This window comes from Leishmania mexicana, chromosome 26 (assembly GCF_000234665.1).
Source record: "Leishmania mexicana MHOM/GT/2001/U1103 complete genome, chromosome 26".
Lineage (NCBI taxonomy): Eukaryota > Euglenozoa > Kinetoplastea > Trypanosomatida > Trypanosomatidae > Leishmania > Leishmania mexicana.
Window position 1 is genome coordinate 545,551 of NC_018330.1, and position 13,120 is coordinate 558,670.

Consider the following 13,120-nt stretch of genomic DNA (forward strand, 5'->3'; position numbering starts at 1 on the left):
CACTACACCAGTCAGACTTGAGCCAACCCCGAAAAAATGCCTCCGAAGTCTCGGCACTTTCTGTGCACACGGTGGCGCACCAGCCCATCCGTCACCGCAGCGTCCACCACCAGTGCACCCGGCTGGATCATAAACAAAGGTCGAGGCCAGGCACGAGGGCACAGCGCCCCCGCCAGTGCTGGACCGACAGCCCCTACACGGGCCAGGGCAGCGGCTATACCCCACGCGCCTCTACTGGCTACTTTCCGTTCCTAGCCATCGACGTCCCACACGCTTCACATGGCGACAGCGGCGGCGGGGACGGATTTTCCATCGTGTAGCCCGCAACGGGCCACAGCCAAACCGGCCCCCATCCGCGCCCCCCGCTGGTGCCGCGGTCACATTTGCCCAAGCATACGACACGGCTGAGTCTCCTGTGCGTCAAGTTTTTGTGTACTTTGACCCGCTTCAGTGAACGGCCGCCTCGCTGCCGAAGCCGCCTTGATCTCCTTCCGGTTTGAACACCCCCGCCAGCAAAGCTTAGGCCGTATGGCTATTTTGCCCGTGCGCCGCCGTTTTCCAGCTTGCCGCGCCGCCCCATCGCGCACCCACAAAAAACGAAAATGAGCGCCGGCGTGCGCACCCGCATCGGGCCGCCTCTCGGCTATCGAATGATTGACTTGGCCACCTGATTTTCCAGGCGGGGTGCTCGCGGCCGCTGGCATCGAAACCCGGCCGGCCAAGGATTCCGCGAAATGCCCCCACCCGCTCCTAGGCGCCCCCCTCCCCCCGCCCCGCCAGGCGCGCCAAAACCCTCCCCGGGCCGCGCCAAGGCCCCGGCGACCGGCGCCCCCCCCCCCCGGCCCCCGCGGGGCGCACCCGACCGCCCACAGCAACACCCCTCAGCGGGAGCCCAGAGGCAACGGGGCCCACCCCCACCACCGCCACCGCTCCTCGGCACCCAGCAGGTCTTTTTTTGCTTTGGACCCGGCCCACGATAGATGACAAGAATTCCCCCCAGAGAACAACAACCCAGGTATTTCAACCCACAAAGAGCAAATGCGCCGTCCATCGTCTCGGAAAATACCCTTTTCCACGTGCCAGCCCGCCTTTTCGACCGCCAGCCTCATTTGGCGTCAGTCAGTCATCAAGACATGTCCGCCTCCCCGATTTCCCGCCATGCGGCTACGCGCGTTGCCGAGAGCATACCGCTCTTCCGCCCGAACCCCATCTAGACGCATTTTCCTCGCAGGTTTGTTTGTTTTTCCGCACGGCGGTGTCCGTCCTTCGCCTACATCAAGAGACTCGCATCTGATCCCGTACACGCGAATGCGGTCACGCCATCAGCGAATACTCTTTCTCCTCTTGGACAAAATACAAGTCACTAGTCACCCTGCCTGTCGCTGCTTGTCGCAGTCAAGTGAACTCTCCTCTGGACCGTCTGGCGAGGATTTTAAAGTCACTCGATCATCAAGCAAGACTACATCCCATGCCATTCGTGATGCTTACATTTCGTTCTGCCCTGTCAGTGAAAGCCGCTCCTTTAACAAAATACGTACTGTCACCAAGGTACATCAATAAGTCTGTCTCTTTCGCGCGATTCTCAGCTGCTACCTTGCTGATGAGGAACAACACCTCACCGCGTGGTATCACAGGGGCTAGTAACAGCTTTCTGGGGAGGCCGAGCAGCCCCCGTCCCAGCCAGCGTCGAGCCACTCCTGGTGGTGACACGGCCAGGGCACCTACGGTGTGGGGAGGTCAGTGCGATGCGTTGGCACGGATGCCGGCGGTCAATCCCTGGACGGCGTAGCGTCGGTGCGGCCCGCAGCCGTGGCCATGCCTGTGCCATCCATGCGATGGGTGAGGTGCCAGCGTGGTTCCAGCGCGCCTCACCCGAGCCCCACACTGCCTACTGCTGGGGAGGCTGAGTCGACCCGCGGAGCGGGTGGGCGGGTAGAGTTTTGGGTCAGGGGCCGTCCACAGATGGCTGGGCCGGCGCACTGCTGTGATGCGTGTCAACGGCTGCGTTGCACCACGCGATGGGTGCCTGTGACAGACCCGGTAGAGTGGAGCCTAGCGCACGTTGTAGGGCGCAGAATATATACCCTGAGCAAGGAACGCGAGAAGAAAAATCTTTGTTTCGTTTTTTTTTCTGTTCGGCGACGTCTGGCCCCCCTGATAGGCCAGTCTCATGCTTTTAGGTGTTTTGGTTGCCAAGGTGTACTGTGCTTGCGTTTTTTTTTTGTTTTCAGTCTTTGACGGTAGCGAGCTTTCCGCTTGCTCTGTTGGTTTTCCCAAGGTGTCACACTTACACTTCAGCGGCATCAATGCACTGAGGAGTTTCAGGGAACATGAAGTCGGAGAAAAAGATGAGGATTTCCGAAGCCGGGAAGAAAGTGTAAGCACTACAATCAGCCTTTCGTCTCCGGAGCTGTCCTTGTGAGGGCTGCACAGCCAAGATTACTGCTTTTTCCCTGTGGCCGTTGCGCTTTTTCGGATGCTCTCCGGATACTTATTTCACAGACCTGTTTCTTTACCTTTGTTGCTCGAGTGTCTGTGCTAGCACTGATGCCCTAACCCGCAATGTCTCAGCTTCGATTGCCGTTGTTCGTTTCTGAGTATCTCTGCTAACGCACGAGCTGATCTTTTTCACGACCCCAATATATATATATATATATAATAAAAGGAAATCATCGCTGTGTGGCGGTAAAGGCCGTTAGTCGGTGGCTATTGATTTTTTTTCCCCAGAAGGGCCTCTGCTTGTGAGACGTGCAAGTAATCATTTTCCGCGTCTTTCATAGGTTTGCGTGCCTGTGTGGAATGCGTACGTGAGGTTTTCATGAGACAACGTGCTTTTGCCTTCCTTCGTCACTCCTTTCAGCATTTTCTTTATTTATTTATTTTGCTTGTGATTGGCTGCGCATGGCAGAACAGCGAAAATTCGCTGGCACGACCTTGTTGTTCAACAAAAAGGCGGAGGCCGACGGCACATCCAGCGCCAAAGCGCTCTTTGTTTACTATTTCTCCTACTCACTAGAAAAGACGAATGCACACGCTTTCTTTTTCTTTCTTTCTTTCTTCCGCTCCATCATAGAGGAAGTCGACCAGGGCCACCAAATGCGCTGACTCCTGCAGCAACTGCTTGGTGTGCTGAAACGAGCCTCTGGAATGCGCTGCTTACCAAGTCTTATTTTCCTGCTTTACAAAGCGCAGTAAAAGGCGGCTGACGTGAGCCTTTCTCATCTGGGCTGTACCTTTTTGGGAGAAAATGTACCCACTAGAGTCCGGCGCGCAGACAAGCAGAACCCAGTGGCGGGGCCTAACGGATTGCCTGCACGCTTCAAACGCCGCTCACTCAGCAAGCTCCATTACATCCTCCGCTCATTTCGAGTCTCTATGCTCTCGGAGCCAGCTCCACGACGTCGTCTGCAGAAAAAAAAAACATGACTGTCCCTTTCCCTTGTCGTGACTCCCGACCAGCAAGGAAAAGCCTGCTACAATCGATTGCCCTATGCTGCAGCAATATCCTTGCGCCTGGATGAAGCAAAGTGCCTCTTCTTTACGGACGCGGTCATCTCAGATTCTTCCACTCCACCCTGCAAAGCACTTTGGTTTTCCGTATTTTTTTTTCGTTGCATCTCCTTGTTTTCCCTCACACAGCTGCCTTTCCTCTGTCTACAATAAGCACTCAGACCATTTCTCTCTGAAGACCGCCTTCACTTGCCTCCTCGATGGCCGCCACTTCAATCTTTGCAGATATCTCCACAGTCGGAAAATGCGCCGCACTGTTTCCCAAGACGGTTGCCGCATGCGAGGACCTGGTTAAGGCAGCGAAGCATCGCGCAGAGCAGTCGCTGGGGAAGATCTACGGCATCGCTCCTCCCAACCGCACCTTCCAAAACACCGCCAAGTCCATTGATATGGCGTCAATTGAACTGGAGGTGTCGGCCAGTCTGCTGTCCGTCATCGCAAGCGTGTCTCCGAGCAAGGAGGTGCGTGACGAGGCAACCAACCGCGTCGTAGAGCTCGAGACTTTTTCTATCGACAATTTCGAGTCGAACCGCCAGCTGTACTCTGCGCTGAAGGAGGTGTGTGCCACGCCGGCGTATGAGGCCGTGTACGCGAGCGGGAAGGCACCGCGTGAATACACGTACTGGATGGAGGAGCAGCTTGCTGATTACCGCCGCAAGGGTATGGAGCTGCCAGAGGAAGAGTTCCAGAAGGTCGTGCAGCTGCAAAAGGAGCTCGCGTCGCTGTGCACTGTGTTTCAGCAGAACATCAGCGAAGACAAGACCGAGGTGCATTTCACGGTGGATGCGCTGAAGGGCGTGCCGGAGAGTGTGCTGTCGGCACTGCAGCGCACGGAGGCTGGTGAGTGCACGGTGAAGATGGACTACCCGACCTACTTCGCCGTAATGAAGAACTGCGAGGTGGCGTCAACGCGTCAGGCGGTGGCGCAAGCCTTCACAAATCGCGCGTACCCCGTGAACGACAATGTGCTGAAGGACATCATCGAAAAGCGCCATCAGCTGGCAGTCCTCCTCGGCTACCCATCCTTCGCCCATCTGTACATCTCGGACAAGATGGCGAAGAAGCCGGAGATGGCGCAGGCGTTTGTGGAAAACCTGATCCCGAAGGTGCAGAAGAAGTGGGCGACGGAGGCGGAGCTGCTCAAGAAGCACCTGCACCCCAGCTGCTCGCTGTCGCCTGCAGGGGAAATCCAGGCTTACGACATCCCTTTCATGATCAACCAGATCAAGAAGACGCTGCTGAATGTGAGCGAGACAGAGATCCAGGAGTACTTCCCGATGGACGCGACAGTGAAAGCGCTCTTCGACATCTACCAGTCCTTCTTTGATATCACGTTCCTGCAGGTCGACAACGGGTCGGAGCTGTGGCACAGCGAAGTAAAGACCCTGGAGGTCAAGGACAAGAAGAGCGGCTGTATGCTGGGCTATATCATCCTTGATCTATTCCCTCGTGAAGGCAAGTACTCGCACGCGTGCTGCCACTCTGTGGTGCCGCCCGTGCTTCTCAAGGAAGATGGAAACGACTTCTCCCCGGCACTGGCCGTTGTCATTGCGAATTTCCCAGGAGCCACAGCCGACCGGCCGGCGCTGTTCCTCCACGACGACGTCGAAACCTTCTTCCACGAGTTTGGCCACGCTATTCACTCTCTGATGGGGAGGACGCGTATGGCGACCTTTGCAGGCACGCGTGTGAAGCGTGACTTCGTAGAGCTGCCGTCCCAAATGCTTGAGGAGTGGCTGTGGGAACCGGAAATTCTGCAGACGATCACGAGCCATTACAAGACGAAGGAGCCGCTGCCACGCGCGTTGATCGACGCCAAGGTGGCATCGAAGAACGCCTTCAGTGGACGCGACACGCTTCGCCAGCTGCAGTTCGCGACATATTCGCTTCAGATTTTCGGACTGCCATTCTCGACACAGCCGCGCGACAGCCTCAACACTACGCAGCTCTTCTACGATTTGGAGCCGCGCGTGATGCCTGGTGTGCAGTACGAGCACAACACGCACTTTGAGAGCGCATTCGGGCACTTGACGGGCTACGGTGCCGGCTACTACGGGTACATGTGGTCCAAGGTGTTTGCCTTGGACTTGTTCGAGTACATCCGCTCGCACAACGGTCTCCTCGACCCAAAGATGGGCTGCCGCTACGTGGACTGCATCATCGGTGTCGGCGGCAGCCAGGACCCGAACGACATGCTTGTCAAGTTCCTCGGGCGCGAGCCGAACAATGAGGCATTCCTGCGCAGCATTGGTGTGTAGGATGAGGCGGCGGCACGGTGTTTGCCAAGCGTGAAAGACGGCAGGTGCGTAGGGACACGGTTGGGGCCCCTCCCTTTCACGTCTTGCAGCTCTGGCTCTCAACTATTCTACAGACGCCACACGTCCTCATACTCATACGTGTACATGTATGTGATTTATTATAGTGGTCCTATCTTTTATGTGTGTGTATATGGTCTCTATTGTTGGGGAACTCGGCTGGCTATGTAGTGCACGCCGGGTGGTGTGTCTAGGTGCTCACTTCGGTCCCTCTCCTATTATCGCATGGCCAAATGCTCTTGAGTCCATCCAGCGTACAGGCACACTCACTTTCACTCTGTGCTTGTGTCCATATATTAGGCGTCTTAGCTACGCTTGAGCATCTCCCTTAAGCCTTGTTTTCGGTGGTGATGCCGTCCTCGCACTTTCCGAGGAATGAGCTTGCAGGAGACGAGGCAGGGCATGAGTGTACAACTTTTAATTCCAGCTGCTGCGAGATGCCGCCTTCTGTACTCGACGCTGGCCACGCCCTTTGCTGATGCTCCTCAACGATGCACACTCCATTACGGTGGTTTGAGAGGTTCCAAAGAAAGTCATTTGATTCGCTTTACTCGCTCGACACCGACACACTCGCTGATGAGGGACAACACCTCACCGCGTGGTATCACAGGGGCTAGTAACAGCTTTCTGGGGAGGCCGAGCAGCCCCCGTCCCAGCCAGCGTCGAGCCACTCCTGGTGGTGACACGGCCAGGGCACCTACGGTGTGGGGAGGTCAGTGCGATGCGTTGGCACGGATGCCGGCGGTCAATCCCTGGACGGCGTTGCGTCGGTGCGGCCCGCAGCCGTGGCCATGCCTGTGCCATCCATGCGATGGGTGAGGTGCCAGCGTGGTTCCAGCGCGCCTCACCCGGGCCCCACACTGCCTACTGCTGGGGAGGCTGAGTCGACCCGCGGAGCGGGTGGGCGGGTAGAGTTTTGGGTCAGGGGCCGTCCACAGATGGCTGGGCCGGCGCACTGCTGTGATGCGTGTCAACGGCTGCGTTGCACCACGCGATGGGTGCCTGTGACAGACCCGGTAGAGTGGAGCCTAGCGCACGTTGTACGGCGTAGGAATGGGTACGTGGCAAGGCAACGAACAGGAGAACCATGCACTCTTTCTGCGCCAGGTTTTTTTGTGACGCCGTTGCCACACCATCTCCTCTGTCCCCTCCTTCTCCACGCACCCCTGCCCTGATCGTGCGTCTGCACAGTAACCGATTGCACACGGAACCTCCTCTCTCCTCTCTTCCTCGTAGTGCCGCTTTGATCAGCTGGCCATTTGTCGGCCCGCTGTGCACCGTGATGATTGCGTGTGGAGAGGGCCGAAAGCACCCCCTGTCGCTGGCGCACCACATACTGGCGCGTAGTGACCGTTGACCATGGAGTTCTCGTCCTCTTCCTCCTCGGATGCGGGGCTGGAAGAAGAGCTGCATCGGAACTTCCACCGTGAGCGAAGAGAACAACGTGGTATTGTCCGAGCATCTTCGTCGGCCACCCGCTGCGAAACCATGCGCTTCACGATGCCTGATGGCCGATCGATCGAGGTTCGCAAAGGTGCCATCTATATTCCCTCGCGTGACATGTACGTTCATGTGCTGCAGGCGCGCTGCTCCCCGGAGAGGTGGTTTGGTGACGGTCGTGTGCCCCTTCGGCGACGCCGTCCACTACCGGCAGATATGGTGGTCTTACAACGAGTAACGGAGGCGGCAGCAGCAGCAGCTGGTAGTGGTGTCACTGCCGCTCGTCCGCCCGTCAACGTGAGGCTGTCGGAAGCGACCGATAACGACTTTTTCGTCTTCAAGGAAGTGTTGCCTCAGAAAGCTGAAGAAAATGCTGGCGAAGTCGCCACCCCTCTGGTAAAGATCACCTCCTTTACAGCACAGGGACGCCAGAACAGCTGGCATGATCCTCTGATTGACACGCGCTTTCAACGCATGGCGTTCCTGTCTCGCTGGTGCTTCTCCATGGCTCACCCGCGATTGCTGAGAGAGGCTCGGTACGACACATGGGACGCGGTTGAGCTTGTCCCTCCACTTCACGTGGACGACGTGTGCTGCTACGATGATTCGCTGGGCATCCTGTGGAGCCTAAGTGGGCGGGATGGGCGCTTGTGGTACTTGCGATACGACAACAGTGCTACCACTACTACTCGCGGTGCCGCTCTCATGTCGGTATGTGTTACCACAATCGATGCGGCCACTGCGCAGCGGTGTGTCGGGATGTACTGTCAGCATGAACGGTCTTCGTCGTACGGCACAGCTGTCGACGATGACGAGGCAACAAGCGGGTGCGTGTGTTGTCTGCTCGTGGTCACCACCTCCCACGCTCTTAACATACGCCTCGTGTACACCTGGAGCAACAGGTTCACGGTAGAGCACCCGTTGTCGACACTGAAGCTGGAATCGGTGCTCCCCAGGGCCTTGCAACTGTCGAGTGTAACGTGCTGCTGCCCCGGGAATGCGGAAAAGCCGCCTGATGTACCGCTGTCCTCCGCCAACGACACTTCCTTTTGTGTCGGCGCCGGGCGAAGTGTGTTTGCGTTCATCTGGCGTCATGGTCAGTGGGACAGAGTACGCCTCGCCACGTTTGCGGCGACTGATGTAACGGCTTTGGCTCTCCACGGCGCGCTTGGCCATCCCTCGTTGCCTGTCGCCGTCGTTGCTGGCATGCGCAACGGAACGATTCAAGTCGTTACCGCAGAGGGGCGGATGCGAAACAAGGCCACCTTCAACCCCACACCTCGACACAATGGATCTGATATTACCTCTATGTACGCGGTACAAGGTCTTGCCTACGGGATCGTCTCTGTTGCTCGCGATGGCGGGGCGAAGCTCTGGGATCTGCGTCGCCTCGGGTCTGACAAAGACCCGGTGTGCACCTTGCTCACCTCGCGCCTCGGTGGTGGTCAGTCAGGGGCGTGTAGTACGGCCATGGCCGGGCACCTGCTGGCCGTCTCCTCTGTCTCCACGGGGCTTGTATGCGTGGACGCTCAAACAGGCACCCGGCTGTTTCACACGACACAAAAGCTGTCCCCAGCAACCCGCATCGCATTCGGGTCTCTCAGCAACGTCGACGGCAACGATGGCTTTGAGCTCTACACCTTCACCCCCTACTACACACAGCGCTTTCACCTTCACCTATGAGAGAGGGGGTGGGTATGTGAGTGTGTGTGTGTGAGGGAAAGTAGGCCGACGGCAACAACGCAGACACGGCTCGTGATGACTCGTGCCGTTCTCTTTTTCATTTCCGCTGCTACAGCCTACCACAAGGGGGACTACGTGTGCCTAAAGGTCCTGTCCCCAATTCGAGCACACTCACGCACACACACCAGAGACAAGGAAACATTCACTTACAGAGAAGGATAGTCAAGTGGACAAACTGCTCTACTGCAGAGGAGGAACCCACGCTTACATCAACACAACGGCTGGCGTGACGATGATGATCACGCTGCTACTCTTGCCTGTCGCCGTTGATGTAGAGTTGATAGCCTCTTCCCCCCTCTACCTTCGCCCTTTGAAGATGTGCTTCGAGGCGCCCCCTCTTCGCCTCCCCTCCTCGCACACGCACAAACCCAAGCGCGCACAGCATGTACGCTCTTGTAGTTCTGCTGCTTCCTGGCATGCGCACCCCTCCCACTTCCATCTGCCCCACTCCCCTTTTCCTTCTCTCCGTGCCGCTTTCTATTATCGCTTCTCTTTTCATTGACGCGTGCGTGCGTGCCCCTCCACCGGTGATGTCACACACACACACATACATGTATATATATATATTCATTCTTCCCCCTTTTCGGGTGTGGGGGGCTTGTTTGAGCATATCGCAGCAGCACAGTAGCAATGGGAGTCTGTTTAGTCGTTCGATTGTCGTTGCTGACGCCGTGTCAACGACGTCGAAGAGCTCGACTCTCACAACACTGTCAACACCTGTACTCAAGCAAACACCACGTGCTTCCTTTGAAGATGCGCGGTCGTCCTTTAACTGTGATGAACCGTTTTCTGACTCCGACTGCCAGGTCTGGTCAGACCTGCAGCAGCGGAATAAACAATCCGAGCAGGACAGAATAGATGGTGTGCCATGCGCGCAGAGATCCCCCCTCATCGCTATTCTTTCACCGCATTAGTCTTGAGCGACTCCCCATGTCTGCAGAGGTGACATCTGCAGCGGGAGCGGCAGGAAACAGGTTTCGCATTGGGGCCAGAAGACGACGGCTGAGCAGGATCTTGAGCGATGTCTACTCGCAGCTCAACAACGTCACGCCTCGCCACGAATGCAAAGCCAATGAGGACTATCTCAAGCGCATCTTTGCTATAGTCAACTCAGAGGGCAGAAGAAAAGTGTCGACCATTCAGCTATTGACCATGCGCTTCAACGATGCGAGCCGCACCTCTACCGCGATGATGATGGCCGCAGCCGATCACGGCAAGGACGGTTACCTTACGGAAAGCGAGTTCGTCTCCTCCTTGGTTCACGTAGAAAGTGGGGCAGACCTCTTGCAGGTGGATTGTAATAAGTCAAAGCTGCCCAAGTTGAGCTCCAGCAGCGAGAACGACGACGCCGTTCTTGACTCCCTCGCTGGTCACTCCACTCAGGAAAAATCACAGAACGACGCTCATCTCCTGAAGACCCTCGGCAATATTCGTATGCGTGGCGTCGAGGTAACGAGCCTGTGTAGCCAGTCGAGCAGGTCCAAGTGCATCGCTACCTCACCCGATGGCAACCTGTACGCTGTGGCGCACCGATACGACAATGTCGCGCATGTGTACATGATCAGCAACGGCGCCGAGGTGTGTCGGCTTGCGGGTCACCAAGGGTCGCTGCTAGGCATTCTCCTCTCCCGATCGAAAGCACATTGTGACGGCAGCGCGCGACAACTTCATGGTCTTCCGGGATCACACGATCGGACTGGTGTGCCGCTTCTCCGAGCACCCGGGAATCGTCACGGCAGTTGCGGTGAGCCTCAAGGGCAAGTTTGTCTTCAGCGGGTCTCAGGATAACCTTGTTCGGAAATTCACGGCCTCCAAAGCCAAGATGCGCGGCGTGTTGCCAGACATCCCGTGTGAAACCCATGGCGTCATTGTAGCGCTCGCGACGCAGAGCACCAAGAACGACTTCATTGCCTTCTCACGTAGTTGCAGCCAGTGCGCTTACATCCCCAATGCCTACGATCTGCAACCCATTGGACAGCTTAGTGGGCATAATTCACTGGTGTGGAAAGCCTCCCTCAACGCGGACGACAGCCTGCTATTCACATGCTGTGAGCGGAAGATCATTGTGTGGGATGGGACGTACTTCTCTTCCGTCAGAGTATCCATTAGTTCCGCGGTCTCGACGCCAGGGTCGTCTGCGGATGACGTCCTGTGGACAACGGCTGTGTTCGCGTCACGAGAGCACTGTGGCTTACTTTTCTGTTCCAAATCACTTGGACAGATGCATGTGCTGAACGGCGATGCTGCGTACACGAAGGAAAGCATCATTGATATCCAGATGCACTCCAGAGTGGGCACGGCGTCACTCTTCGCAGGCGACACAATGGTGTGTGGAGACGAGTACGACAACGTATACCGCGTTCGTATAACTTAAACACATGCGGCGTTAGGGTGTGACGAAAGGAAATGATATCACTTTTCTCGTACACTCCCACGCACACATTTCGTCCGTTTCTTTTGTTGTTTGCAACCCTTGTCTTTCCACCTGAGCATAGGGGCCGACATGCACACCGCCGCGTGCACACGCACACACGAGCACGAACGCGCACACCTTCACTGTCGCATGCGGGGCAGACATAAGAGAGCAAGCAATCGATCTACTTGGTGCAGAACCGTAGTATGCCTGTTTATCTTTTCTTTGTTGTTTCTTTCGCTTGGGTAATGCAGGATGTTGTATCTCTTGATGTTTGTGTGCCTCTCTCCCTCCCCCCTCCCCCTCCATCTCCCTGTAAGCCCGTCAGATTTTTTTTATTGGGGGGAGGGGGTTCTCTCTTTTTTTTCGGCATGTGTGTCATCGCCACTGTCATTGCGGTCGAAGGACTACCTGTACATTTGTGTGCGCTGCTTTCCCTCGACCTCTTGTTTCCCTAACCCCTCCCCTCTCCCCTCTGTGAATGTGTGTGTGTGAGGGGGGGGGAATCCCCTCTTTAATTTACCCCTCAAGCATGTGTCTTACTGACCTGTGTGGGGGCGTGTGTGTTCCCGTCTTTTGTTTTTTTTCCTTCAGCTCACACCACCACCAAACCGCCTTTTCTCGTTCTCCGTACACCCTGCCGCTGTGGTATCCCTTTTTCCTTTTTTGTGTGTGGGGGAGGGGGGGGGGCATTCTTTTATATTTTTATTATTATTACTCTTTCTATTACACAATGGCCTCCCGCTGCGTGGACTGGCTACCAACTCGCTCATTGTCAGTCGAATGCGGTACTCCCTCTCTCCCTCTCCCCCCCCCCACGCACACACAACACATCAATCTGGTCTGGCAGGTTGAATGACGGACTCGATGTGTGTTTTGGTGCCTCATCGTTTATTCCTTTTGTTCTCCGGTTCCTTCGTGGAACAGCATCGCGGAGAGGGATCGGGGAGGCGAGAGAGGCACACACGCATACACACATACGTGCAACGGTGTAGACGTACGACACCCAAACGCAAGTGAAAACGAACGAGAAGTACGATTCCCGGGTATCTTCCAAAGAATACATGGGCGTGAGGAGGGGCGGATAGAGGTGTGCACTTCCTTGGTGGTGTGTCTGCAATGTGTCAGCAGATAACTTGCCTAGTACAGAGCCTCCTGACCTCCCTTCCCCACCTCCGTGTTCCTTACACGGTGTTATGACTGCATGTTGCGCAGTGGTGAAGATGCTCGTGGGGACGGTGTTCTGCTACGAGCGGCAACTCTCCTGCTGTGTGCGCACCATCTCCCTCCTTGTTGTGGTTGGTAAGTTGCCCCGACTCGCGTCTTCGAGTTGGTCACTCACTCTCCATCTCTCCGTTGCTTTCTGCATCCTCCTTCCCTCCCCTCCCCCGCCCACACATCACCATCCAGCGCTACATGCGTGTAATTTGGAGGGCAAAGGGGCCGAAAGTGAGGGGAAGAAGGAGAGAGAGCGCGATTCGCCGGGCGCGTGGACGCATCGGTGTACCGCCCACGACCTCTTTTACCTGCTATTCTTCAAAGCGAAAACCCCCACCTGCGGACGAATTTCGCCAATCAAAAAAAAGTTTGGCCTCTCTCACACTCCGTGTCTGTGTGCCAAGCGACTGTTCCTTCCCTCTTCACTTCGTTCCCACGGTTCCACCGCTGATGTAACGGGTGAGCCGAGGCCGAATAATAG

General features: G+C 56.5%; 3 protein-coding genes across 3 annotated transcripts; all 3 read left to right on the top strand.

Moving 5' to 3' along the window:
• Positions 1-3,710: 3,710 nt before the first annotated feature.
• On the top strand, positions 3,711-5,768 carry LMXM_26_1570 (metallo-peptidase, Clan MA(E), Family M3; the record flags this gene model as incomplete). The annotated part of the gene is made up of 1 exon (XM_003876409.1): positions 3,711-5,768. The coding sequence occupies one exon, from the start codon at positions 3,711-3,713 to the stop codon at positions 5,766-5,768; it is 2,058 nt and encodes a 685-aa protein (XP_003876458.1).
• Positions 5,769-7,184: 1,416 nt separating this feature from the next.
• On the top strand, positions 7,185-8,948 carry LMXM_26_1580 (conserved hypothetical protein; the record flags this gene model as incomplete). Its single annotated transcript, XM_003876410.1, has 1 exon — positions 7,185-8,948. One exon carries the CDS (start codon positions 7,185-7,187, stop codon positions 8,946-8,948), a length of 1,764 nt encoding a protein of 587 aa, XP_003876459.1.
• A 918-nt stretch (positions 8,949-9,866) lies between these two features.
• LMXM_26_1590 (hypothetical protein, unknown function) lies at positions 9,867-10,796 on the top strand (the record flags this gene model as incomplete). The annotated part of the gene is made up of 1 exon (XM_003876411.1): positions 9,867-10,796. One exon carries the CDS (start codon positions 9,867-9,869, stop codon positions 10,794-10,796), a length of 930 nt encoding a protein of 309 aa, XP_003876460.1.
• Positions 10,797-13,120: the final 2,324 nt, after the last annotated feature.